The sequence below is a fragment of the Sciurus vulgaris genome (assembly GCF_902686455.1).
Source record: "Sciurus vulgaris genome assembly, chromosome: 4".
NCBI classification, from domain to species: domain Eukaryota; kingdom Metazoa; phylum Chordata; class Mammalia; order Rodentia; family Sciuridae; genus Sciurus; species Sciurus vulgaris.
Genome location: NC_136464.1, coordinates 6,531,451 through 6,557,180, shown reverse-complemented (window position 1 = coordinate 6,557,180; position 25,730 = coordinate 6,531,451). Strand labels below are relative to the sequence as shown.

Genomic DNA, 25,730 nt, shown 5'->3' with positions numbered 1-25,730 from the left:
GCCTAAGCTGCAGGTCGGGGGCAAAGCGGCAGCTCCAAGGGCATGGGGGCCTGCAGCCAGGAGCAGGCGCAGGCGGGTGGAAGCCAGCACCACGTGTGCCAGTGCTCCCGGCTGCGTTTCCGGGCTCCTGGTGACTGGGGGAGAGGAGAACCTGAGGCGAAGTGCCTGCTGACATGGAGAGTGAAGGAAGAAAGAGCCGTCAGGGAACTTTCAAAGGAAAAGAAGACCCGACTACCAGAAGGTTCTCTGAGAATACGCCAACAGGGCTTTAAGGAGACATGGTGGTGGTGGGGGGGTGGGGTGGAGGGCTCTAACCACTGCTGGGGTTTGAAGTTCACTTTCTTCTATGGCAGGGGTCACCTCCTTTCTTTGTGACTCAGTCCCTCAACTGTAAAATGGAGCAATAATAGCACTCACTCCACAGCATCGCTGTGATACTAAACCACCAGTCGTTATAAATGTCACTGTTGTTATTCCTGAAGGGACAGACGGGTATTGAAGTGGACAGGAATAAGCACAGCATTGCTGCCTGCAAATCGCCAGCTGGTTGTTGACTTTTAAAATGAAGTAACCCCACTGCTGTACCAGCAGGCAGGACAAACCACCTGGGAATGCTCAAGAAACCACACTGAGCATTCTTGTGAGCACACTGAGCCACTCTGCCCTGGGTATGGCCTGCTCCCGGTTTCCTGGGTGTTTTGCTCAGCATCTGGTGGCTCTGTGCTGCAGAGTCAGCTGTGGGGTAGCAAAGGTCCCAACAAAGCATGGCCTCAAGGGAGAAAGCCAGGGGGCCCCAGGGCAGGGTTGTTCTGTGTATCCATTAGAGGGCCAGGAGGAGCAGCTCAGAGTTTAGGAACATCACCTTCCTCGGGTCAGATCTGACCTCACTATGAAGGACTGGAATGCTCCTGGATTTTCCTCAGTGACATCGTGGCTCACAGGAAGGACTGCTGGCCTGCGAAATCCCTTCCAAGCACCTCCGAGCTGCAGGAGTGCCCCTGTCGCCTGTGTCCATCTCGCCCGGGACTCTGACACTCCACTGCCCCGTTCTATTTCTGCAGACCTTTTCTAGTGACAGAAAAGATACTTCCTAGAGGTTTGGGGGTTTGAAGTTATTGTCAGGAGAATTTGGCCTCTAATAGGAAAAATGCTTCCGCCCCAAGCAGATGGGCGCTGCTTGCACTGGCAGGTGCCACCTGCTCCCACAGCCAGGAGGGGCAGGAGATCGAAGGTAAGTGTTGGCCCCACCCTGCTACCTGGCCTGTTCAGGAAGTCGCAGTGGCCCAAGCCGGCAATGTCTACCCTCTTCATGAAGAGCACCATGCTGGTTAGGCTGGCTTCCTGCATTTCCGCTGGTTTCAGTGGCCTCATGTCTTTGGAGGCAAATTCTTCAGTGTACAGACAGAAAAGTTTTCCTGGAAGAAATCAAGGAAAGTGACTTTAGGGCCTGGGTGGATTTCACCTAGGAATTCTCATCACTTGGTTTCTGTGTCCACAGTGCTACCTGAAGAAGATGCCCCGAGAATCTGCTTGCGAATCTCTGCTTGGCTTTGGCTGATGGGCTGTGTGACGAGCGAGTTGGCTCTGATTCTGGGGTTGTACACCTTTAAAGGAAAGAGAGCAGCGTTAGCCTCAGGCAACTCAGCACGCAGCAGCTGGCTGCGGTGCCCTGCGGCATGTTGCTTTGGGGACACTCTCATACAGGTTCCTGTCCTTTGTCCACATGTACTATTTCCCTTCCATGGAACTGCAAGTGCTTCACACCTGTCTGTAAGGCTGTCCGCTCTCCATGGCTTCCGTAACGCCATCGGCTGAGACACTAGTGCTGTCGACTGTCCAGGCACTACGCTGGTGAAGGGAACGGACACCCTGTGCTGCCTGGAGCAAAGCGCTGCCACTCGTAGTGGTGATGCTCTGACACATCCTGCCTACCGCCTGCTACAGAAAACCGCGGACGGCAGGAGCGCCGACTTTTACAGACGACTTCAAGGGCAGGCAACGGCCGGGTTCTCTGAAAGACGGACTACTTCAGCCAAGATCAACTCTAACTGGCTCCAAGGGAACCTTCGTAACTTTGGGACTATTTTGTCACAGGAACACAAGGATATTTAGGAAGCCCAAGGTCTCCTGCAGAGAGAAAAGCTGCTCAACGCCTAATAAGGGTAAATGAATCAATAGTTGGTCATTTCCTTTCAGTTCTCAAAAGCTAGGATTTCTTTAGTCCCCATGTCTTTGGAGTTTGAGATACCTTATTTTCACTTTTCATAATTTTTTATTTTAAAGGGACTGATGAAGATATTTTATCTAAAATAACCTTATTTAAGCAATATACTTTCTAAAAAACTTTAGTCCATTACAAGTCAGTATTTGCTAAAATTAAAGATGGTGCACTTAAACTGATTTCTAGTAAGTTCCCTGGGCAAGATGCTAATCACTTTGGCAAAAAGGCTACCAAAAATTATCCAATAGATGTACACAGGAGAAGGTAAGTGTAGGTATCAAATAATTCGGTACGCCAGGACCTTATCTAAAGAAAACCCAGCCAAGGGGAACTGCTACCCGCGTGCTAAAGTTCTGTCTTTCCTCAAAAGCTCCTCTGGTACTTCAGATTAATTTGTTTCCAGACTACCAACATGCTTGTGAAAGATGTGAACATGACGCGCTTTTGCTGCAATCCCTCTTTTTTACATTGTGACCAAATTTAGAGACCCGCAAGGCACGTGGTTCATTTGCACTTTCTGGCCAGCAAAATGGAGGGAACCCATGAAAGTGGAGCCCTTGATCATCAGCGCACTGTTTCACCTCCTTGGTGACAATTACCCTTCTTCTCTCCACACCCACGTCAATAACAAATCTGACTGTGTTGCTCCAGATCAAAGATTCCCCAGAGCTGGTGGTCAGCACCACTCTTCGAGGGTAAGCTTGGCGTTTCTTCTCGGTTTCATCCGTTGGCTTGAACAGTGCACACTTCTCTCTGGGGTATAAAGGAACCACCACCAATTCTCCAAGGTCAGGGTTTAAGTTAGATCCTTCCTGGCAGACAATCTCATAGGCTTTTCCAATATCCTAGTGTTTAAAAAGAAAAAAACATCCATGAAAATAAGCACAATACAGTTTTGCTACTTTAAAAAAATGTCAGAATTCAATAAAATTGTAGGCAATTCTGCATAATGCAGACAGGGAAAGAAATGCCTGTGTTGTTGCCCACATATATCTTTAAATAAGAAGATGTAACTGGAGGAGGAAATTTCTTTGGGGACATTAAATATAATTTATAAATGATTTCATTGCTTTTGGTACACAATGGGTTTCCTCTTGTGAGATGTATTCTCTTTGCCTTTGCATCTGTCTCTGGCTATTTCTCCAGCTTGACATGGCTGCTCATATCTATGAGCAATGACAGGTAGACGAAACTTAATCTCCTTTCAGTGAGGATGCAGTGCTGCACTTTAACACAAGCAGAACTGGGGAATATACACAAGCGCCACATAAAGACACATATACAAACATAATCAGGATCCCCATCTGGATCATTTGAAAAATTATTTTAACCCATTAGCACTTTAAAGTAGCAGAAATGCAATAAAGTACAGAGCACATAGTCAGTACTACTGACATCTTTGTGGGACTCGGGTGTCTAGAAATATATTGAAATACATGTAAAATACAGCGGGGGGAAATGTGAATTATAGATGGGCATGGTGGCACACGCCTCAAACTCCAGAACTCAGAAGCCTGGGGCAGGAGGATCGCAAGCTTGGGTCAACCTCAGCAATTTAGCAAGAATCCATCTCAAAATTTTAAAAAGTAAAAAGGGTTGGGGATGTAGTTTGGTAGTACAGCACTTCTGAGCTCAATCCCCAGTACCACAAAAAATAAAAAGCAAAAATAAAAAGCAAACTATTTGCCATAAAACTATATACAAATAATCAGCACAAAATGCTTAAAAGGTAAGGCATTTTATTTTATTTTTTTCTATTCTGCGGTACTGGGGATCGAACTCAGGGCCTTGTGCTTGTGAGGCAAGCACTCTACCAGCTGAGCTATCTCCCCAGCCCAGGTAAGGCATTTTAGATAATGTTTTTCTATTTCTCAAATCACACCTAAGTTTTTAGAAGGTCATATAAAAAAGATTGTCACAATGTAATTTTTACTTCTCTTTATGTTTCCAGATTTTTAACCTTTTAGAGGGTCTAACAAACTACCAAGTGGAAGAAGCCTCACTGAATTTGTCAGACTGCACAAAATTGAAAGATGGCTTCCTGTGGCCCTTAAAGTTTAGGACTGGCCTGCACTCTGTTTCTTCAGCTCATGATGTCTTTCTCCGTTTGTAGAATGGGACTGAGTTAACTCAAGGGTTTTGGAGGAAGACAGACCTGCCTGAAAAAAGGGTCTACCTTCACAGATCTCTAATAATTGGAGTGAGCTACTTTTTTTCCCCTTGGTACCAGGGATTGAACCCGGGATTCTTAACCGCAGAGCCACATCTCTAGCCCTTTTTATTTTGAGACAGGGCCTTGCTAACTTGACCTTAGGATCCTCCTGCCTCAGCCTCGCTGAGGACACCACCGTGTCCTCACCGTGTTGATCACAAGTAAATGAAAACTTGCCAATTGGAACAGTAAGAACAAACTCTTTTTCCACTTTTATAATTCTGACCACTTAATTTTATCTCACATATTTTGTGAGGACAGCCTAGAAATTAAAAGAAAAGCGACTAAGCCCTGAGCTCCTGGCCCGTGCTGCTGCTGGCCTGCCCAGAGCAGGCAGCCCTCCTCCCAAAGGCACCCACAGGTTAACACCGCCACAACTAACCCGGGTGGGGAGGGAGGTCCCCTTCCAGGTGCCCTGAAGTATTTACTCTTATTTTTAGAATACTATGGAAAAGATCATTTTGGTAACTAATTTTTTATTTGCTTCTAGTTGCTCAATCTTTTTAGGTGGGGGTGGGTTCAGATGTTGAATTTTGTTCCAAAGTGGGAGGGGGGGATAAACCTTTAGGAGAAAAAAGCAGAATTAGATACAAATACAGACCATATAAAAGCCAGACTCGCTGGGCATGGTGCACACCCTGAAATCCCAGAGGCTCTGGGGAGCCTAAGCAATTTAGCAAGGCTCTGTCTCAAAATAAAAAATAAAGAAGGCTGGGATGTGGCTCAGAGGGTAAGTGCCCCTTACAAAAATAAAAACAAACAAAACACACACACACACAAAATTTAGACTCTTTAAGCACAGATGATACAGAGCTTTGAGGTCATGATCTTTAGAAATTTTAAAAAATGCTTAAAATGCACCTGGTGCATAATACCTTTGTTCATTCATTTCTTTGACTCTTCTTACTCCATGTGTCCTGAGCATTTGTATGTACAGGACTTTACCTGCACAGCTATGCAAAACGGCAACACCTACTGAAGGTCAATATCCAGCACATGTCCGGCCTCAAAATGAGCAGATCCACAAATACACAGACCCCTTCCCCAGAAAACGCCAGTCTGACAACAGTTTCTTTGACAGTTTGTCGCAGCACCATAATCTGGTTAGACACCACCACAAACCTACCTTACCACTTCTACTTGTTTCACTTTTTGTTTTTGGCTAAAAGCACTTGGCTAAGTGCTAAGGAACAACACACTGTGAACATTCAGGGCTCTAAGTCTCAAGTGCCAAGATCTTGGGCAGCAGGTGAATTATGGGGATTAATTCACAGCAGGTGTGATGCTCAGCAAGGACCTTGAGAAAATGTCACACACCTAATATGACTGCATTACTGACTCAATGAAACCAAAATGTTTCGGCAATCTGAAATGTACTCCTTCAAATAAAAAAATCACAGCCGGCACTATTCTGTTAACTGCTTGGGTTTGTTCTCATGTGCTACGTAGGCACTATGGTGGGTTTTAAAGCTTTATATGGGAATCAAACAAACTTCAAACAGCATAGGGGAATAACGATCAACAGCTGTGAACAGGGATCTCCGAGCAAGACAAACCTTTCCAAGACCATAAAGAGGAAAATCTAAGTGATGGGACCAGGGGGGTAAAAAGAGAAGCCAATTACCACATGAACTGCCTGCACCTGTCGGGTGGAGGGAACGGAAGACCAGACGACACCTGTGGAGTATGGCTGGCTCACAGGAAGATCTGCGGGAGCCAGCACAGCTGCGGTGCTGCTCTGCTGGGGGAGCAGCTGCCCCCTGTGGACCAGAGGTGCCTCCAGCATCCTCAGCATCTCAGTGCAGCACCCCCATTCTCAGAGGCCCGCCTGCAGAATGCCCCTGCAGCTATCACGGCATATCATTTTCCAGATCTTCAGACTGAGATGGAGGGCTTCTTGACAGAAAATACCCTGCCTGTCTGACTTCCCGTGGACTTGGTTTCCACTACCTGCAGTGAAAGTGTGACTTCTGAAGTCCAGCAGTTCAACAGTCCCTGCCACCATTAGTTAACAGCTCATATTACTTACAAGAATCAAACACTCTAAAGCCACCATCTCAATTCCGTTGAGCTTTTATTTTCCAAAAGTCCATTTTGAAATTTTTATTTACGTCAACTTGAAAGATGGAAGATGACTATTCATCCTATCAGTCTTAATTATACTTTTTTTTTTCCTTTTGCAGAAACGTATGTCCTCTCTTGTTCACCTGGCAATTCTAACTCTCCAAAGTCTTAGATTTCTCATGTTGCCATTCTTCCCTTCCTTAGGATCACTCAGACAGGGACCTCTGTTTTTGCAGATGGTCTGCCTCCTTAGTCATTTTATTATGTTCCTGAGGACTTTTTTGAACATCCTAAATCACACAAGGTTAGGACATGACAATAGAATAAACCACTCTAATAGGTAGATTACTATTCAAGAGAATGTTATCTATGTACAAAAACTTGATAAATTCACTGTAGCATATACACGTTTAAGATTCTAAGTGACTTCCTTTAAGGAAACAGGCAACATTAGTTGTAGGAAAACCATCTCAAATTCCCAAGGCTAGGAGGATCGCGGCTCCTCCTGCTCTGACAAGCAGTGACTCTTCTGAGCCACTCCTGGCAGCACAGGAACGTGTAGGCACAGGCTCCCCAGGCAGCTGGGATGCTCTCTCTCCAGCAGGTGGCAGAGCCTAGAGTGAGCAGCTTCCTTCCTGGTTTCCGTTAAATCACTAGAACCACTACATGTTTGGGTCATGGTCTAAGAACTAGTATTTTCACTCTATAAGTGGACAGATTTGAAGGAGGAAAAGACCAGGCAATCAGTCTCCGAGAAGAGGTGGAATTCTGGTGAGCCTGGGGCCTCTTAGATTCTGTCCATGGTCAACATAGCCCTAATAAATAATGAAAGTAACCCCAAATGACAACTTGCCTGTATAAAAGCAGTCACAGAATAGAAGAGGTTCTACTGGAAATTTCCAAGCATTCTTTTGAAGAGAAGTTTGCAAGAACTCCAAGTCAAATTTTTCTCTCATCTTCAAGAAAAGGCAGCTCATTCTAGGGAGCTGGCCTTCTGGGGAGTACTATTCACTGTTTCTGCTTTGTACCCCACTGTCATAGGGACATTTGTGGGTATTTTGTTGCTGTTGAACTCCATCCCAAGAGCTTAGGTTAGATTTCTGATCTCCACAAATGCGCCCGGGCGCCAGGAAGCTATCAAGAGTCCCTGTGTGTCTACAGTACAGAGAAAAGAGGACACCAGCAGGCCTGGGATGGCCAGCCCTTTGTGGGGAGCTGGCCTGGAGCTCACTTCCACAGGCGTCTGGCGGCCCTGCTTTCTGTTTGCAGAACAGCATGTGACTTCAGCAACACCTCCCTGTTCCCCTTTCTTTACCCTGCCTAGGCTTCGAAAGTGTCAAAGAATGAGGTGTTTCACAGTCACCTGGCAGATGGAAACTGTGTTAGTCATTAAAAGCATCCTAAGTAAATACCTCATTACACACGCTGGGTCAGAGCAGCACGCACTTACTTGCTCACAGGCCAGAAAGACTACAATGTCGCCCTTCTCACCCGACTGGTGAATTTCAAAGATAAGGCGTGAAATAGACTGGAAAGAATCCTTTTGAGCCCCACTAAGGTACACGACTTCCACAGGGTGCTTATTCTTCACCTCTAAGAGAGGCACGTTGCCATAGTAAGAGCTGAGCTTGCTGACCAGGAGAGGGGCGCAGTGAATTATGAGCTTCAGCTCTGGTCTCGCTAGCAAGACGTCCTTGAGAAGTCCGAGTAACACATCGGTGGCAATGCTGCTTTCATGTACATCATCCAGGATGACGACCCCATAGCTGCCCAGGAAGGGACTGGACATCATTTCTCTTTGCAGCATGTCATCAGTACAGTACCTGTAGGCAAGAAACATTACAGTCAGAACATTCTGAGGAAAAGCCATGCAGAGAACTTCCTACAACAAGCATCTTTCCCTTCTATCCTTTTCTTTCAAGCAGAGGCCCTACTACACTTTTATTGGGGCCAGGACACCTTCGAGGTCATAGCATCTACGGGCCTCCAACGCAGGAAAACAGATGTAAACAAAATTTACACCCAGTTTGTATACATTCAGGTATCCTTAGAGATAAGGACCATCACAGAACCCTGGGTTAGAGACTTCTGCCTACATGCTGATTATGAATAGAATTAAGAGCTGTGTTTAACATGGACCCCCAGCTTTATAAACAAAAAAGTATTACCACAAAACACCCTCATCAGGTAAGCACTGTCTGCCCCCCATATCAGCGGGAGAATTCTAAGTAGCAGAGTCCACTTTCCAGAGCAAGGGCCACTGGCTCAGGCTCCAGCCAGCTCCCTCTGGGAGGCCTCCACCCCTGGTGGTGCATGGCGGGAGACTGTGTCCCCAATATGTTGGCATTAATAAGCTTGAGCTCGCACTCCAATAATAAACAAACACGGTCTCTAAGAGATAATCTTCATAGAAGGACAGCATGCAAATTGGCCAGAATGCCTGGAGGCAGCAGGGATCATCAATGATTTTAATGGATTTTTCCAGCAGTTCTTGTGATTGTATTAAAATAATAAAAAATAACCTGTCACTCAAATGTTTCTGACAGTTTATATATTTACCTCTATATTGCTTGAAGAAACTGATTTTATGCATTTTCTCCCCATTTAAGGTATTTACTATTATTCATCCTTGTACATAGTGGCTCTGAGTCTGCTATTCTCAGAAGGCACTGATTGCAAGGCTTCTCCTCACTGGCATCTGGAAACAGATTTCGGGAGGTCTCTCACCCTGTCTTCCCAGAACTGGTAGAGTTGATTCACTTGCCTGAACTGTACAAGCAACATGGCTGATGCTGAACTTGCACTGTCCTCCTGGGGACCTTGAATTTTGTAATATACTAAGGAGAGGGAGATTAAGTGACCAGCCTCCACTCAAAACTCTGGGCACTGAGTCTAGTGAGTTTCCCGGGAGGATACCGCTCTGCATGTTGTCATGACTCACTGTGTGACCCACAGGGAGAGGACTCCTAGAAGCTCATGCCTGGTTTCCTCTGAGCTTCATCCCATACCCCATTTCCTGTGCTGGTCTTGCTTTGTATCCTTTCACTAAATAAATCTTGGTTGAATACATATTAGTTGTGAATAAGCTATATTCTGAATCCTCCTGGCAAATCATCGAATCTGGTGGTGGTCTTGGGGACCCTGACAGCCCTCAGTTAACCACTTTCAAGGAAGAAAGAAAAGAATGGAAACACCGTTTTAGCAACTAGCGTGTCAGGCATGCTGCCAGCCCAATGTGGACATTTTCTCCGTTAACCTTCAGGATAAAACTTCAAAGTAGGTTATTACCATCTTATATTTATGAAACGAGGAACCCAAGGTTCAGAAAGGCTAAGCACCTTGACCTGGGTCACAAAGCCAGGCACAGAGTCAAGATCTCAACCTGAACATCCATTACATCTGATGCCACTGTCAAATTACAGCTTGCCTCCTTGACCTCCACAGCTCGGGGATGTTTCCTGCTCTTCACTGTTGCTTTGTGAGATCAACACATTTGCTCTCTGCCTTCCTTTACACACATATTCTCATCCTGTGTCTTACCAAACAAGCAGTAACAAACTGCGATCATTCCTTTCCTCAAACTTAAAGAAATTATCTTGACTGTTTCAGCATCGCACTTCATGCAAGATGCAGAAGAAGAAACGCAGGCATGCAAAGCCTGGCTTTCAGGTTCCCTTTTGCTGAGGTTAGTTAGTAGGATACAGTGGCATCTTGTTAGCGTTTCATTTTAAAACAAATCTTTTTAATCTATGCTACTTCTTTAATGGTAGAAACTGAATCTCTGTTCCTTTTGCAGCAAACCCAGCTGAGCACTGCTGTTGCAGGAAGCAGAACTCACCGTCAGACAGGAGGCACGTGCGTTACATAAACACACCTAGACGTAATTTAAAAAGAGAAGATGGTGACCTATTTAAAACTCTGAGACTCAGCAAGTGAGGCCTGGCTTCCAGAGGATTATATCAGACTAAAGGAATCACAAAGCCTCAACCCTAAAACTTACTACACAAATCTTATTTTTTTTCAACATAGATATATTTCAAAGATAAACTTTTTACCTCTATGCTAATAAGGTATCATGTGTACAATGCTTTAAAAAGTGCTGTTATTGATAACCATGAAAAACATAGAGACACACTGCCAAGGTTTCAGGAAATGCAGTACAAATTTTAAATTCCTAAGACTGCCAGGTGCAGTGGTATGCCCCTATAATTCCAGCTAGATAGAGCATCTCTAGGTTCAATCCCCAGTACTGCAGCAAACAAATAAAAAAACCCCTAAGACTTAAAAATGCTAAGAATATAATAAAATATTTAAAAGTTTTAGTATTGATATTTTCTAAAATTTTATATGTTGATCTTAATGAAAACTTGAGAGCTTTGTTTTCAAAACTGAAAAGGTCAGTACTTAAAATCCATGTCACTTCTGTAAGTGACACATGTAGTGTGTCCAAGAAGACTTTTAGGTATATAGTGTTCATTTATCTTCTGTTTCAAAAAAGGCCAGGAAAAAAGCTTAAAGAAGAACTAAATTGTAATACATAGCATCAAAAAAAAAAAAAAAAAAAAAAAAAAAAAAAGAGGATATAAAGACGGCTTGACTGAGTGCCTACTAGGTACCTGATGGATTAGATATCAAGGGGTTACAAAAAATAGAGAACACTGCCTCCTCTGGTCAACAATCAGCCTTAAATCCTCTGACTTAAGTAGCTATTCAATCTGAGCTTATTCAAAATTATGGCTAGCATACCTCTCCAGGAAAATGAATCTGGCTCCACTTATAAAATATAATTACAAATTTAATGATAATTACAAAACAGCTACCACCTACATACACTACGCTTCAGTCCCCTGTATTGACTCACCCAGGCCTCACAACACGCCTCTAAGCAGGTGTATCAATCGTCTGGTTGTAGGGATGAGGAAACTGAAGCATGGAGGACAGGTCACAATGTGGTAAGTGATAGAGACAGTCACTCTGTAATTCTGCTGCCTCCTCCAGAGCACAGAACTCCAGAAGGAAAATTAGGTATTGTTTTCTTTTACCCTAGGGACTTTTCATTCATTTTGGCCTCCTACCCAAGACCAAAACCCCATTCACAGCAACAGTGAGCAGTGTGTCTGCCGATTCTGCTTTGGGGGGGGTCATGGTAGAAAAGAAAGCCCCAGGTCCCAGCAGCAGCGCTGTTAATTCGAAACTACAAAAACATGAGAGGACAAGCGGGCCAGCAATAGCCACACAGCAGCCTGCAGTGGCTGAAGCAGGCTGTCACCAGAGTGCCCTGCACTGCAGTCCCACTGCACCTGAAGCTCTTGTCCTTTAAGAAAGGAATACTTTAATGTAAACTGTGGACCTCCCTTGGCTGTCAGAATTGAATGCTTGGGTTTTCCATCTGGAACAATCTCACAAAAGAAAGTTTAAGTGGTAAGGATTGTCTGGACCTACTCTCAAACACGAATGGATTCCCACAGCTACTCATCTCTGTGGCTTTCTAAATAAATGAACACACACACACACACCCCTACCTGATTTCATATTAAGAAAAAACTTACTTCATTTTTAAAATGACTATGTCCAAGAGTTTGCTGAAGGATTTCCAAAGTCTAAGCGACATTAAAGACATAAAAACACAAGCACATACTTTAGAACCTAGTCAAAGCCATCATTTAATTAAAATCATGACAATTCAAAAGGCTAGTTTAGCCTGTAAAAGCTGAAAAATGACAGTTACCCCAGGGTGCCTGCCCAACTCTGCACCTAGTCTGTGAGCTCCAAGAGGCAGAGAAGTTTTCCACTTCTCGTCACTCATGCACCTTTTACGTAACAGGTACTTTATAAACATGGACTAACTTGATGACTTGGGCCATCAGGGCTGCTGCATCACTAAGGTAATGTGTCCTCAAGAAGTTCGAGTCAGAGTCAAAGTGCTTTTGGTGTGAAGATTCCCTATGGCGTGACCCTAGCCTGAAGACAGAGGTCTTCTATTTCTGAAGACGGACATTTGCAGGAAAGCGGCTTAGTACAAAGGAAACCAGTCTCGGGGGCTTTTTGACTGGACGTGGAGCTGCACCCGAGCCTGTCGCAGGAGCTGGGCCAGAGCAGTGTCACTTCCTTCCACTAGCAAATTTGCTAGCATCCTCCATGGGACAAGCACATTGAAGGCTGGGGATATGGGTATGCAGAAGGCAGTCCTGCCCTGTTCTTCTGAAGCACGCGGGCATGCCACAAGAGTGCGTCACGGATGTGCAGATACGCCCATACTGATCTCGGTATTGACCCATCTCCTCAGTCCCTGGAGGGGCGGGCTCAGCGGGGCAGGTGGAGCCTGTGGATGGCCACCTCTGGTGGCAAGCAGCATCCATCATTTCCTCGAGGTGCTGACAGATGCGTCACTGTCTGTGAGGGCTGTGGTATAAACTGCTCAAGAAGCACTGGCCCAGAGCAGGGGCTTTTCTCATTTTCCTACTTCCTTTTTCCTTTTCCTTTGCTCTTTTCTTCTTAGTATCAAGCTCTTAGAAGGCTTTACTCAAAAGAAGTCTCACATGGAAGCTACATGCAAAGAAGAGGTACCGCGACTTACGGCAGCCTCAGAGAAGGCTCCTGGGATCCCCTAAGACACTGAGAAATAGAGTGGCAGAGCACAGATGGAAGGGTGAGGTGGGGCTGACGCACAGGAGCCCGTAAGGGTTCGAATTCCTATTGGCAGAGGGTCAGGAAGCCTTCCTGGTGTGGGTGACTCTCCCTCTGAGTCTTGAGTGACTGGGAAGAAAGTGCCATGCCCACAGAGGCCTGGATTCTATGCAGAGGGTACCGCAGGCTAAACCCACAGAGGCCCCGGGCGCTGGCACACAGGCAATGATGCGGACCCGTGAGCGGGCAGAGTTCTACAAGCACGAGCCTGAGGGCCTTTGGGCACCAAACTAACAAGGTGCAACTTTTTCCTGAAGATTATGGGGAGCCTGGAAGACGTTTGGCACACAATCTCCTGTGATGCCAGTGTGGGGGCCCAGCTGGTGCGGTCAGGCTGGAAACTGAGACACAGTTGTTATTACCCCAGATGCTCAACCCACAGAAAGTAAGAATAATGCTCTTCCAGGATTGCAGAACCCAGGCCAAGAGTCGTCAGGGAGTAGATGAAGCCTCCAAAACTAACCTCAGGATTGTTTCACTGGTACAGCAGTTTTCAAAAGGGATCACGTAGCCAACTTCATGCCCGATGTTCACATCCATCTCATCCGCTACCCTCAGGGCAAGCTGGACTGCAGTCTGCTTACGGACCTGAGTGCACACCACGCCCCCATGCTGGTACTGAACGGAAAGGCAATATTCAGCACACCACTGAGGAACCTTAACAGGGAAAAATGACACAGGGTCAGCTCCCGCTATGACAAACAAGACAACAACAGCAAGGGACAGCTCTTTGTTCAGCAGGGTCCGACTTATAAAGGGCTTTCTCTTCACCAATCACCAAAGGACTGAACTGGATCTTCCTGAGTGGAACTCTGACCAAACTGAATTATGCACTGTCACCAAATGAAGAATATTCCAGAGTCAGTGGGGAAATTGAAACTGTTTGACTCCCAAAGAAAGACAAATATAAATAAGGAGAAAAATGAAAAAAAAAATATTCTTAATCTAAGCTATTTCTGAAAGGCTAATATATTTACAGATTATTATTTTCTTCTGGTAATAAGAAAGGCTCATCAAAAATACAGCTTCTGGCATCTGCTATTATGTTTTAAGCAATGTAAATATTAAATAGCATCTAAATGAAAAACAGTGACTCAAAATAAAGCATTTACATTTAAATTTAAATGATCATAATAAATATCCAAGTAAACCAACTTAAAATTTCTCTGATATGAAAATGAAAATATTCTGATAATTTGTTATCTAATTTATTATCTAAATACAATGGGTTGGGGAGATAACCAACCAACCCACATAGATTTGGAAAGCAAGGCTGCTTAGAAAATATTTTTACCTAAAATGAGTTACGAATCAATTGATTTTTATCAAGTTAAGTTGTGTAAGAATTGTTATAGCAGAAAGAACTGAATGTATAAGCTACAATCTTAACATACTGTCCATAAATTATGCCTTCTTAAATGTATTTAAAAAATCATTCCAAGAGTGTTTTTAAATAGATCTAAGGCATCTCAAAGTTGCAGAATTTTTGATGACCTGAGGTCTGCTATTTGCTAGCCTCATCCTGGAATTCTTAGAGTTTAATCCTGACTGTAATTTGAAAATATTAGTCATTTCGAGATTCGTGAGTGTGGCAGGCACTCATCTGCCTTGAAAAGAAGGACTGCACTCCCTCCATCTGAAGATAGGTGTCAGCCTTGTCAACAGGCTGAATTACCAGTAATCACTTACTCAGTGTCTGTTTTGTTCTTGTTCTATGAAAGAAGCAAGTTTAAGATGTTGTGCTTAGGAAATCTGAAATCAAGGTGAGATCCAGGAAATCACAAAGCACCTGAGGGCCAAAGCCAGCGTAGGCCTGGCTTGCCACCAACTCGATCACATCAACCATGGCTCTCCTCGGCTTCAGCTTCCTCGCCTTGGAAGGAACGTGTTGAATGGATGTGAACTGTCCTCAGGCCTGAGCTCCACGCGGCCCCCTACCCCTAGGCATGAGATCCCTGGTGTATTTCCTGACCAGGCAGAGCCACCACCCCCTAACTCCCCAACTACACTATGAACTCTGAGAGCAGAGATCTGTCTGTCTTGGCCACCAAACTATCCCAGTGCTCAATAAATGTGTGATAATTGAACAAATTACTTACTTATACGTTCCAGATATATTTTAAAATTCTATGATTCTATAGTCTGTTTAGAATTGTTTCACAATCACCAACCTGAGAATTCACATGATATTTTGTCTCCCTTCTTCCTTAGCGAATATATTTGTCCTAGTCAAGTCCTTAGTTCTTAAATTGATTTCCTTCATGTAAGGGTCCACTCTCCAGGGTCCCTAGCCCAGACTTCAAATAGCATTCATGTGAAAAACTGCATTAAAATCATTTTTTGAACCTTTGTCTTCCCACTAGACTGGAAGATCCCTAAAACTGAACATGTATGACTCATATTTGTCCCAATATTTAAAAGAGGACCTGACACATTGTAGGGAAAATAGATATTTGGATGGATGATGAAGACATAATAACTGAAAAGAAGGCAGAAAAAGGCTGGGCTCAGGACTAAGCGTTAGAGAATAAGACCCACTAATTATGCAGAGGAAGAAAACAAATATTCTATGGTTTCTAACTTAAAACACCAGAGTAATGGCATAATTAGCAACCACTGGAAATGGGAAAGTAAAATAAAATGAATGAGTGAAGCAAAATAATACCAAGTTCTTTCGAAGGGAGTGAGGAGTTGGGAGGAAAAGGAGATAGGCTTTGGGATTGTCGGGAAGATGGTCATGTGAAGGTCCCTGAATAAGTGACCAGGAGAGACATTAGGTGGAGTTGTCCTGAGGTCAACTGAGAAGCAGGCCTAGAGAGGTTAGAGCTAGACACAGGCATGGCAATCCCAGAATTTCAGAGCTAAAAGGAACCTTTGGAAGCCATGTAGGCCAATCTCCTCATTTTTGCTCAAGAAAATAAAATAGGAAGTCCTCCCATATGTCAGGTAATATCTAGAGCAAGGCTGAGCCCACACATTGAGTGGCCAAGTTCCTAGCTGCATAGAAATTACAACTCATTTCAGAGAGCACACTCGACTGTGGTTCTGACTGCATAAGACGCGACTCTGCTTTTGGTGACAACTTTTTATGGGTAGTAATAGTAAGCAATACAAATGCAAATGGAAAGGTCATCTCTGAACAGAACAGGAAGGGACGCAGAGCTAGTTGGCCTCTGCATTAAAACTCCTGCACTCTGGCATGTCTTGGAATCACTCTAGGAAAGCAAAGGTGCATTCTGAAGTTTGATTCCTCAGCAAACCCCAAATATTGGCTGAAAAAGTTATGAAGCAGCAAGTGCTGGAAACTTGGCCATTTCTACTTTCAAGGGACACTGAGAGAACAACCCTCTAAGGAACCCTGGAATTCTCTGCACCATAATAAATAGGGTGCCTGTTGGTGGGTGTGCTCCTTGCCCTGACTGCGATTCTCCTCTGAGTCACTACTCTGCAGCTTTTCCACTGTCCCCAAGAACACCTTCCCCTTCTTACCACTGAATTACCTACCAGATAGAGGTCTCAAGGACATTCCCCATCAGAAAGCATTATCCTGGACAGGCTGGTCACCAAGTTGACTCTATGGGAACTAGGAAGTGCTGCTAGCTGTGTCTCTCCACAAAGCATTTGGCTTTAGCTGTCTTCAGAGAATCCTGGGCCACTTTGTGACTTAAATGGCCCTGATCATTTAACAAAAGTTGTGCAATGTGGTGATAAAAATAGGAAATTGTTCCTTTAACATAAAAAAGAACTTATCTATAAAGCAACTTATTTGGGAGTTTGGTGATAAACAATGCCTAACTTTATATATTGGGTCTAGAAACACTCCCCAACTAGAAAGCAATACTTTAATAATTTTCTTTCTGAGCTTGTCTAATGATTTCTCAATTTATTTTCTAGATGCAGTTTCCTATTAATGTATGATATGCCAAGTGTGTTCAGGCCAGAGCCCCAAAGCCCATGTCCCAACCCACTCTGGGGCCCACAAGGCGGGCAATTAGTGTTAAGCAAAGACCAAAATCTGCATCCCAGCCTTGCACCTCCTGCCTGAAGGGAAATGGCTAGGACTCAGGCCGATCTGCTGCTGTGACAGTAGGCCAGAGACCACCTCTGGGGGACCAAACCCAATCCACACTTGGGCTTTGTCATCTTCAGTTGTACAAATTCAGAAAGTGAAGCAAAAGTGCTCCATTCCTGACTCTGAGCAGCATGCATCCTGGGGAGGCAGGATACAGGGTCCTTGGGTTGGCTGCAGATTTCTGGCTAAGAATCTGCAGCCAGCTCCAAAGGAAAACCAGAGCACATCAGCAGCAACAAGGAGCAAGCATGGTCTTATCACTGATGTGTGCGGGAGGACGTCTGTATGAGCCATACTGTTTAGGACCTTTGCCCTCCCTGGTTCACCCCATCTATGGCAAAATGGCTAAGTAAGAATAAAGGAAGTGAGAAAAGAGACCCTGTGAGACAGGATACTACTACTGCTGAGTTTAACACATCCTAGTCCCAAAGGCCCCCAAGCCTTATTTTTAAATTACTAGTCTGTCCATGGGGCCAGATTCCTCTCTGCTTTTTTCTCTTGGTGTCACTAGGACCCCCAGTTCTGTGGCAAGTGCCAAGGTCTCAGTCACTCACTTGTATTTCAGTACCAGAATCACAGAATTTACAAGGTAAACAAAACCCTGAGAACTACCAACTCCCCAGAGGTTCGACTCCCTTCAAGAGGGTCTCTGCAGAGTGCCCGTACCTAAGGTGCCTCATCCTGCCCAGCAGAAGCTCTCCACAGAGCAGTGGGCCCTTCTGAATCAAAAGTCACACATCCCTGGGAATCGTAATTCACACACATCTTGATTTTGGGTAAATACAGGTACAATCTACCAGCAGAAAATGACGGGCGAGTTCGCCCAGTCAGCAAGGTGGAGATGTTCTCTGCCACCCAGCTTCTTAGGTTAAATCTTAGGTATTTCATGCTTATTCACTTCACTGACCCATTGATTTGTGGGGAATTTCAGGACAAGTTAGAGGACAAGCAAGAAAATAGAGAGAGAGTTCTAAAAACGTTTCACTTTCTTTCAAGTTCTTTCACAAGCCTGCCCCAAAAAATGGAATAGGGAGAGGCTCTATAAACAGACGAGAAACTGTCCTATTTCTCCCCAGGGCAGTCACAAAATAGCCTCCATAGCATCTTGCCAAACAGAGATGGAGTTTTTAGGATCTTTGGAAGGGTTGGCTCTAATGACAGGCTTTTATTTGAAAGTTTTTTAAACTGTGAGGAACAAGAAAATAGTCTTGAACCTCTGGGAAAAAAAAACAAAAACAAAAACAAATCCAAACTCTTTCCAAAATTAAGAAAACAACTAGTGAATAAACCCATTTCTCATCATTTGAGTACGATTTTGATTACTCTGAACCTGAAATACACACTGCCTTCCCACTTAACAGAAAGCAGGCATGATTTATTGAAGTGATTGGGAAGTTAAAAATAACAGGAGAAAACATGTCTAGGTATTAATGTATTCCAAAATAGAAACAATTACTTCTCTTAAAGATCACAAATTCTAAGAGAAAACCCAAAGAGTATACGTGGAAATTCTAAAAACTGTCATGTGGGTTAACAATTCTGAAACTGAGTATTCTAAGATTAAACAAGTAAATAAAAAATTGTAAATAATGAGAGCCAGATTTCTTGGGGAGAAGGGAGTTACAAAAAATATGAAAATTTTTATTATTTAATTATATGCCACAGCTAAACAAAAAAGTATCAGCAATTCAGATGTCATAATTCAGATGTCATAGTTCAGCCCTGAGGTGCTGAACTGGTATGGGAGGCTCCACCAGGAAGTATGAACTGTGACAGACAGACAGACAGGCAGGACAGAGGGCCTTGAAGAAATGACAAACCAATGCCAATGGGCAGAGCTAGTGCCCAGGTTTTGGTTCGAAATGCAACTTGCTGCTAAAAGGAACCGGTCTCCTTGAGAATGGCCGCAGCCTAGGCTGGCATGGGGGTAGCCTGGATAAGCCTGGAACATCATACTGCGCCAGGAAGCAAAGAAGCACTCAGAATTATTCAGATGAGTCAAGGACACAGAAGTGACTTTGATGTTCCCACTGGGCACATCAGGGACAATCCGAGTGACAAAAATAATGGGTTTTATAATGAACTATAATCAATAGAATAAAATAAGAGTCTGCACTGACATAAATAACTGAATAAATGACAAGAGAAAGCTGGTGAATTCTAAATAATAAATACAGAAGGGATGTTGAAATTAGAAAAATCATCACGTGGCGACCACCAGTGCAGCCTTTGAACTAAGGCTTACCATAGCACGTGGATGACAGGAGGCGCACCTCACCACGGTCTCCAAGTGCAGAGCTATTAAGGGAGGGGGCAACAGTCACCCTACAGTGAAGAACCAGGCGGCAGCACTCGCCAAATGATCAGATCTAACATCACCAGCCTGGGAAGAGGCCACGTTATGCCTCCTGACAGGACGCTCTGAGAGAGGGGTCACCAGGGCACCTCTGTGGTCTTCCTGCCATGAAGGCAGAGCCTGAATCCAACTCTGAGGACACACCAGACCATTCAAACGGGAAGTTCCACTGAAGATCTCACTTGTGCTCTTCACAATGTCAAGGTCATGAAGGACAAGGAGAGGCCGAGGTGCTTTTTTAGAGCCAAGGAAAATTTTTAAATGACATGGAAATACAACATAATTTTGGATTGGATTTTTGAACTAGAAAATTTTTTAATAAATTTATAATTTCCCCCATTGGTGGGAATTGATTAAATGTGAATGTCTAGAAATTAGATAATAATGAGATATCAGAAGTACACTCCCTGTTTAGGTAATTACATGGTGACTGTGGACTGTTTTTTGGCACTTGCGGAAATATTTGAAGACCCAGGGCATTGTGTGATCAACTTACTCTTAAAGCTTCAGAATAAAAATGTGTGTGTATGTGTGGAAAGTGCAGAGGACGGAGAGAATAATAAATCACCTATGGTAAAATATTATACTTGAGAAATCCAGGTGAATAAAATATGAAAAATCTCTGTACTATTGAGACTGAAATCACTGCAACGTAAAACTTAAAAAATTTAAACTTGGGCTGGGGATTTAGCTCAGTTGGTAGAGTGCCTGCCTTGCAAGCACAAGGCCCTGGGTTCAATCCCCAGCACCGCCAAAAAAAAAAAAAAATAATAATAATAATCAAAAAAAAAAAATTTAAACTTGTCATTTCTTCACAGAAACCAGGAAAATTATACTAATTTAGTTCGATTGAAGACTTGGAACTGAACCCTAATGACAATTAGCTTCTGTGGTGAACTGAAATCATTCGTTATAACAATACTTCATCACAAAAACAACAAATCATAATTACCCTTGATACTGGTAGTTATAAACCAGATTTAAAACACCTACTTCCCACCTTCCTCTCCTAAATATATTAAAAACAAGAAAGTGCCAGAGGTCACAAACAACTTGGAAGTGACTCTGCAGAGTGGAGAGTATTCTTTCCATCCCAATTCAGAAAGCCACATGACCTCAGACAGGCCAATTATCAACTCCTTCTCAGCTATAGTTTTGTGATCTGAAAAATGACTTGGGTTCTATCAGATGCTCTTTGTGTTCTATTCTAATTCTTTCATTGTAAAAATCTAAAATTTAAGAGTGAAGGGCAGATCTCGCTTCAGTCGAAATTCAAAGTTCCACTACAATAGGAGAACCTGGACAGGAAAGATTCCTAAACACTCCAACTTTTGGACTGAGAACAAACCATCCTACGTGACCATGGGAGGCTGGAAAATACCACCCAAAACATGCCACTCTGCTGTATTGCTATTTCGAGAAATGCAGGCCCAGGAGCAGCTCTGCAAAGCCTCCCTTCTGTCTCACTTGCAGGGTGGCCTGGGAACTCAATGACCGCCCTGCTGCAGCCGAGTCCGCTCTTCCGGTTCCAAGTGCTGCCCAATCCATAAGTCCTCCTTGGCTCAAGTAAACTCTTGGAAATTTTAGTATCACAAAGTTTATCTTTTAATAACCCTAATCCTTTCCTCCTATGCAGCCCATGTCTGGTCACTCAATTATTCCTTACAGTCATGAAAATAAGAACTTCCAGGGCCTTGGATCTTAGCCAGCTTCACCACCAGCACGATCACATATTTTGATTATCAGAACCCTGGGCACATGCATGTAGCAGTTAACCCCCAAATGCCTGGTGGGCAGATAACACCTACCATGTCTTTTAAAATATAACATGCAAAATAAGATGGTTTGAATGGGTTATTCTAGAGATAATTCAGTGGCACACTAAACACAATTGATTTCCATATAAGTATTAACTGTTATTTAGCTGTCATTAATAAAATAAAAGAAGTTGACTTAATTATGACATCTGAATTGCTGATGCTCTTTGGTTTAGCTGTGGCATATAATTAAATAATAAAACACCCAACACCTAAACCAAATTGTTTTTGTAGAGGTCACTCACCTGAGAGCTCTTGCCACATTTAGCATCTCCTGAAATGATCACAATTTGATTTTGAAGCAGATTCTCCATGAAGGAGTATTTTTCTTTCCATATTGGAAGCTCTTCTCTTTCTTTCAGAAGTTTATAGTAGCGCGATGAATACGGCAATCCATCAAAAGGGTTCAGCTCCAAGTCCTCACAGGCCAGGGCCCCTTCCTCATCCCCATCGCTAGAATCTAGGGATTCAGGAAAATAGCGCTTTTCCGAGGCGGAGTTCGGACATTCCAGTTCTCCCTCTTCCATCTTGTCCACCGATGAGCTCAGGAGGCTGACGCCACGACGCAGCCTCTCCTATCAGTAACCCATTGCAAAGGGTTCGAAAGCCTATCACACACACCGGGATGGCCTAGTCTTATCTCCGTTGCAGGTTTCTGGCAAGGGAAATCCTTCAAGCCTGGACGCCTGTTCCTCTTGCCGTGGACCCGCTGTGCTGCTGCTTGGGCACTCTTCACATGTTCAGTGACCGTCAAGAAACCAGGCTAAAAATAAACGTGCGAAAAAGAATGCAAAATCAGGCCTACTATACGAGAAGTTAAAAAGTACAGGCATTCAAACAAAAAGCAAGATTTCTTGAGCTCACTGGCTGCAGTCTGTCATTTCTGCCACTTGCTAAAGGACCACGAATGATTTCAGGTGGCTCTTACAGGTTAGTGGGCTGCAACTTCTCCACGGCCAGTTTGGAAAATGATTCCACAGTAGGCCTGGTGCTCTCTGCCCCAACTGTCACAGGCCTCTGTCTCTCCCTCACTGCGAATGGAAAGCTACCAGTGGGGCTGAGGTTGTAATTGTGAGGCTGATCAATCACTGGGTGACCTAATCCCATGACAAAAGAGACACCCGACCATAAAAAGGGAAAGCTGTGAAGGCCTGGTGAGCGTTCCCCTGATGTGGGCTTCCAGAAGTCTCTTATTATTCAAAAAACCTCTAGTTTAAAGAAAGGCGGTTAAAAAACTTTCCATTTTACTTTTGTTTGTGCCAGTTTGGGGAAAGTAAAGTGAGGGACTTGAACGTATTTTTTCTTTCCATGTGTGGTTATAGCCAGCCTTTGCTAGTAAGTCTTTTGTTTAATTAAATTGAAATCTCCTACATGTTTCTTGAGATTACTAGATCTTTACTCAACATGTCAGATCCAAGAGTTAACAAAGGACACCCTCTAATTCAAATAAAGAAGAGAAATTACCTAAGAAAGGGTAAGATGCACCAGAAAAAAAAAAAAAAAAATTTATGCCCCAACGTCAGGCAAGTGGTCTTTCCTCCTTCAGATGCTAGTGGTTAAAAAAGGAAAAAAATCCAACCAGCATTGCTGGGGGGAAAGTCCTTTCTCACATTAATCAGATAAAAATTAAAGACCGAAAACTCAAGAAAAAAAGAACAAACTGTAAAACACAGTTCAATATATGCTTTCATTTAATTACTCTCTTCACAGCACCCAAGTGGCCTTAGAGTCAGTGGGCTGAAAGGACTAGTTAGTTAGTCCCTAGGGCTAAGAAAGGCCCTCGTGTTGGCCAAGTGGGGCTCCAGGGAACAGTTACTCAGGGAGCATTTGCCTCCAAGACTCAGATCAATAAACTAGCCCCCCAACCCCCTGACACACAAGGGTAAACGGGTGAGAGCGAGAGCCAGGTAGAACTTTCATAACCTCCCACATGAGCAAGTTGAGAGGGAGAAACTAAGAACCAGAGGAGAAGGATTTTTTAGCTCTATGCAGGCAGAGTTCTTAAAAATTCATTCTGAAAGCCATTTTCACAATTAAAATGGAATTATAACGGCATGTGACCCAAACACTGCACATGGCTTCATTTCAGATCTTGCTGCCCCCTGTGGTGTGAGACCCAGCTTTAGAAAACATGTGGCTTCACATCCCAGGACAAGTGAACTCCAAGAAGGTATTCAAGAACCAGAACATTCCACTGCCAAGACAAGTGAAAACTTAGTATTATATTCAATTTTTTTTTGTTCTAATTAGAATCCCTTCCAAGGATTTTCATACTACATGTAAATTAAACTGCTCTTACAATCCATGACTGCCTTCGGTATTATCTTAGGTGCTATTTCTTAACTGTTTTGCCTTAAAAAAAAAAAAAAATGATTATTTTTATTTTTACCAAATGTTTCTTTTAATTTATAAAACTCCCTCAGTATAATAATCCTAGAATTAGCTGGGCATGGTGGTGCACACCTGTAATCCCAGCGGCTCAAGAGGCTGAGGCAGAAGCATCAGGAGTTCAAAGCCAGCCTCAGTTATGGCAAGGCACTAAGCAACTCAGTGAGACCCTGTCTCTAAATAAAATACAAAATACAGGTGGGGATGTGGCTCAGTGGTCGAGTGCCCCTGAGTTCAATCCCCAGTACCAAAAAAATTAAAAATGATAATAATAATAATCCCATAATTATAATAAAGTCATATAAAGCAGTGACCTTCAGGGAACAGGCACAGTTTCTAAACAGGCCTCTTTCTAGAGACCAGAGGCTCACCTAGCCCTTGGTTACACATTGTTTTATCCCCACTGTACTAACGATGGCCACCAATTCCTTACCACTGCTCCAGTGGAGAGGTGGAGTGATTTCCTCTTGCCTAGAACCTGAGCTGGCCCTGTGACTCACCAGGACCAAAAGAATGCCGTGATGCGCAATCACTTCCAAGGCACTCCACGCTTGGAACACTCTATTTTGCAACCACCTGTCACTCTGAGATGCCCAAGCCACAGCAGTTGATAGTCAGCCCAGACTCCCACCATGCGAGTGAGCTGCTGAAGATGCTGCATTGATCTCCAGATGACTGTAACCCCAGTCACCACCAGACTGAGTGGACAAGGCGCCCTTGGGAGCCCACTCAACATGAAGGAGTGTAAGAGATGATGCAAGTGACTGGGTGGTCACTTTCACTGTAAGCTACTACGTTTCAGGATAGTCTGTCCTGCAGCGGCAGACAACCAAACTTCTACCTTCTAAAGAAAGTACAGGCAAACTTCAAATTTTTCCTCATGCTGCTGGGTCACCATTACAACAGTTTCCACAACAGGAGGATGTCCTCAGATTTCCCTGAAGTAAACAGGGGCAGAACCAAGTCTCCAGAGCCCCTCCTGTCAGGGATTCAGTGCCTGTGCCACCCTGTGGTCAGCCTGCTTTCCTAGGGAGGCTCTTCTCGGCTCTTCTAGCCTGCCCCACTCACAGGCACAACAGACATCACAGGTTTACTGGCAGACGCATCTGAAAAGGTCAAGTCCACAAAGGGCCCTCTATGGAGTTCAATGAGTCTGAGGTGCAAAATATCAAGTTCATAGACTCTGGAACATCCTTCACCCAATTTGAAGAACTTTTCGTTGCTATGCCATTTGGGTTCTAGATTTGGAAGGGGGAGTGGTTGAGACCCACGGAGGCTGAATTCTGGGCCCACCAACTCCACTGATATTCTCACACCTCTCTCCACTAGTCCTGCATATGGACTGAGTCAGGCTAAATGTTTTTTGGTTTTTTCCCCTGGGAGGTAATTAAAAATGTACAAGAGGTCCATGTCCTGCTTTGGCAAACTGAATAGTGCCAAGCTAAAGAAGGAAAAACAAATATGGTAGGCTATATATCACCCAAATTCAATGAAAACTGTTCTGTTACCAGTATAAAGATTCCACTATAAGACTGTTAAATCTAAAAGACTGGCATTCACTCCTTTTCAAAGCTATCCTGTGTGTATGCTACATGAACTACAGTTTGTCAGAGACTACCCTCCGAAGTGAATCTATTAGAACTCTTAAATGGACAACCACGAAAACACACGTCTAATTAGCAGACAACCTCAATAAGATGGAATCAGAAGTTGCTTCCAGATGAAAACATGTCTTAGTCATTTATATATGTTGGATAATTCTGGAAATATAGTTCATAGAAAAGGAAGGATGAAATTTTCAAGGGATTAAGTGAAACAAGATTGTAATATTGGCAGGATTCAAGATGGCAGACTAGAGGGTGGCTGCGTTTCGTGTTGCTCCAGGACTCAGGACTCAAGAAGAGGAGATATAG

General features: G+C 43.8%; 1 protein-coding gene across 2 annotated transcripts in view; it reads right to left on the bottom strand.

The window, feature by feature from the left end:
• DHX32 (DEAH-box helicase 32 (putative)) overlaps nucleotides 1–25,730 on the bottom strand; it is a 56,708-nt gene that overhangs the window by 13,464 nt on the left and 17,514 nt on the right. For both annotated transcript variants that reach the window (XM_079137292.1, XM_079137293.1), the window contains exons 2-7: nucleotides 21,675–22,192; nucleotides 13,648–13,841; nucleotides 7,948–8,320; nucleotides 2,821–3,066; nucleotides 1,505–1,604; nucleotides 1,257–1,415 (exon numbers count right to left, since the gene is read on the bottom strand). In XM_079137292.1, the coding sequence (XP_078993418.1) occupies nucleotides 1,257–1,415; nucleotides 1,505–1,604; nucleotides 2,821–3,066; nucleotides 7,948–8,320; nucleotides 13,648–13,841; nucleotides 21,675–21,956 (1,354 nt within the window). In that variant the 5' untranslated portion in view covers nucleotides 21,957–22,192. The remainder of the gene's footprint in view (nucleotides 1–1,256; nucleotides 1,416–1,504; nucleotides 1,605–2,820; nucleotides 3,067–7,947; nucleotides 8,321–13,647; nucleotides 13,842–21,674; nucleotides 22,193–25,730) is intronic.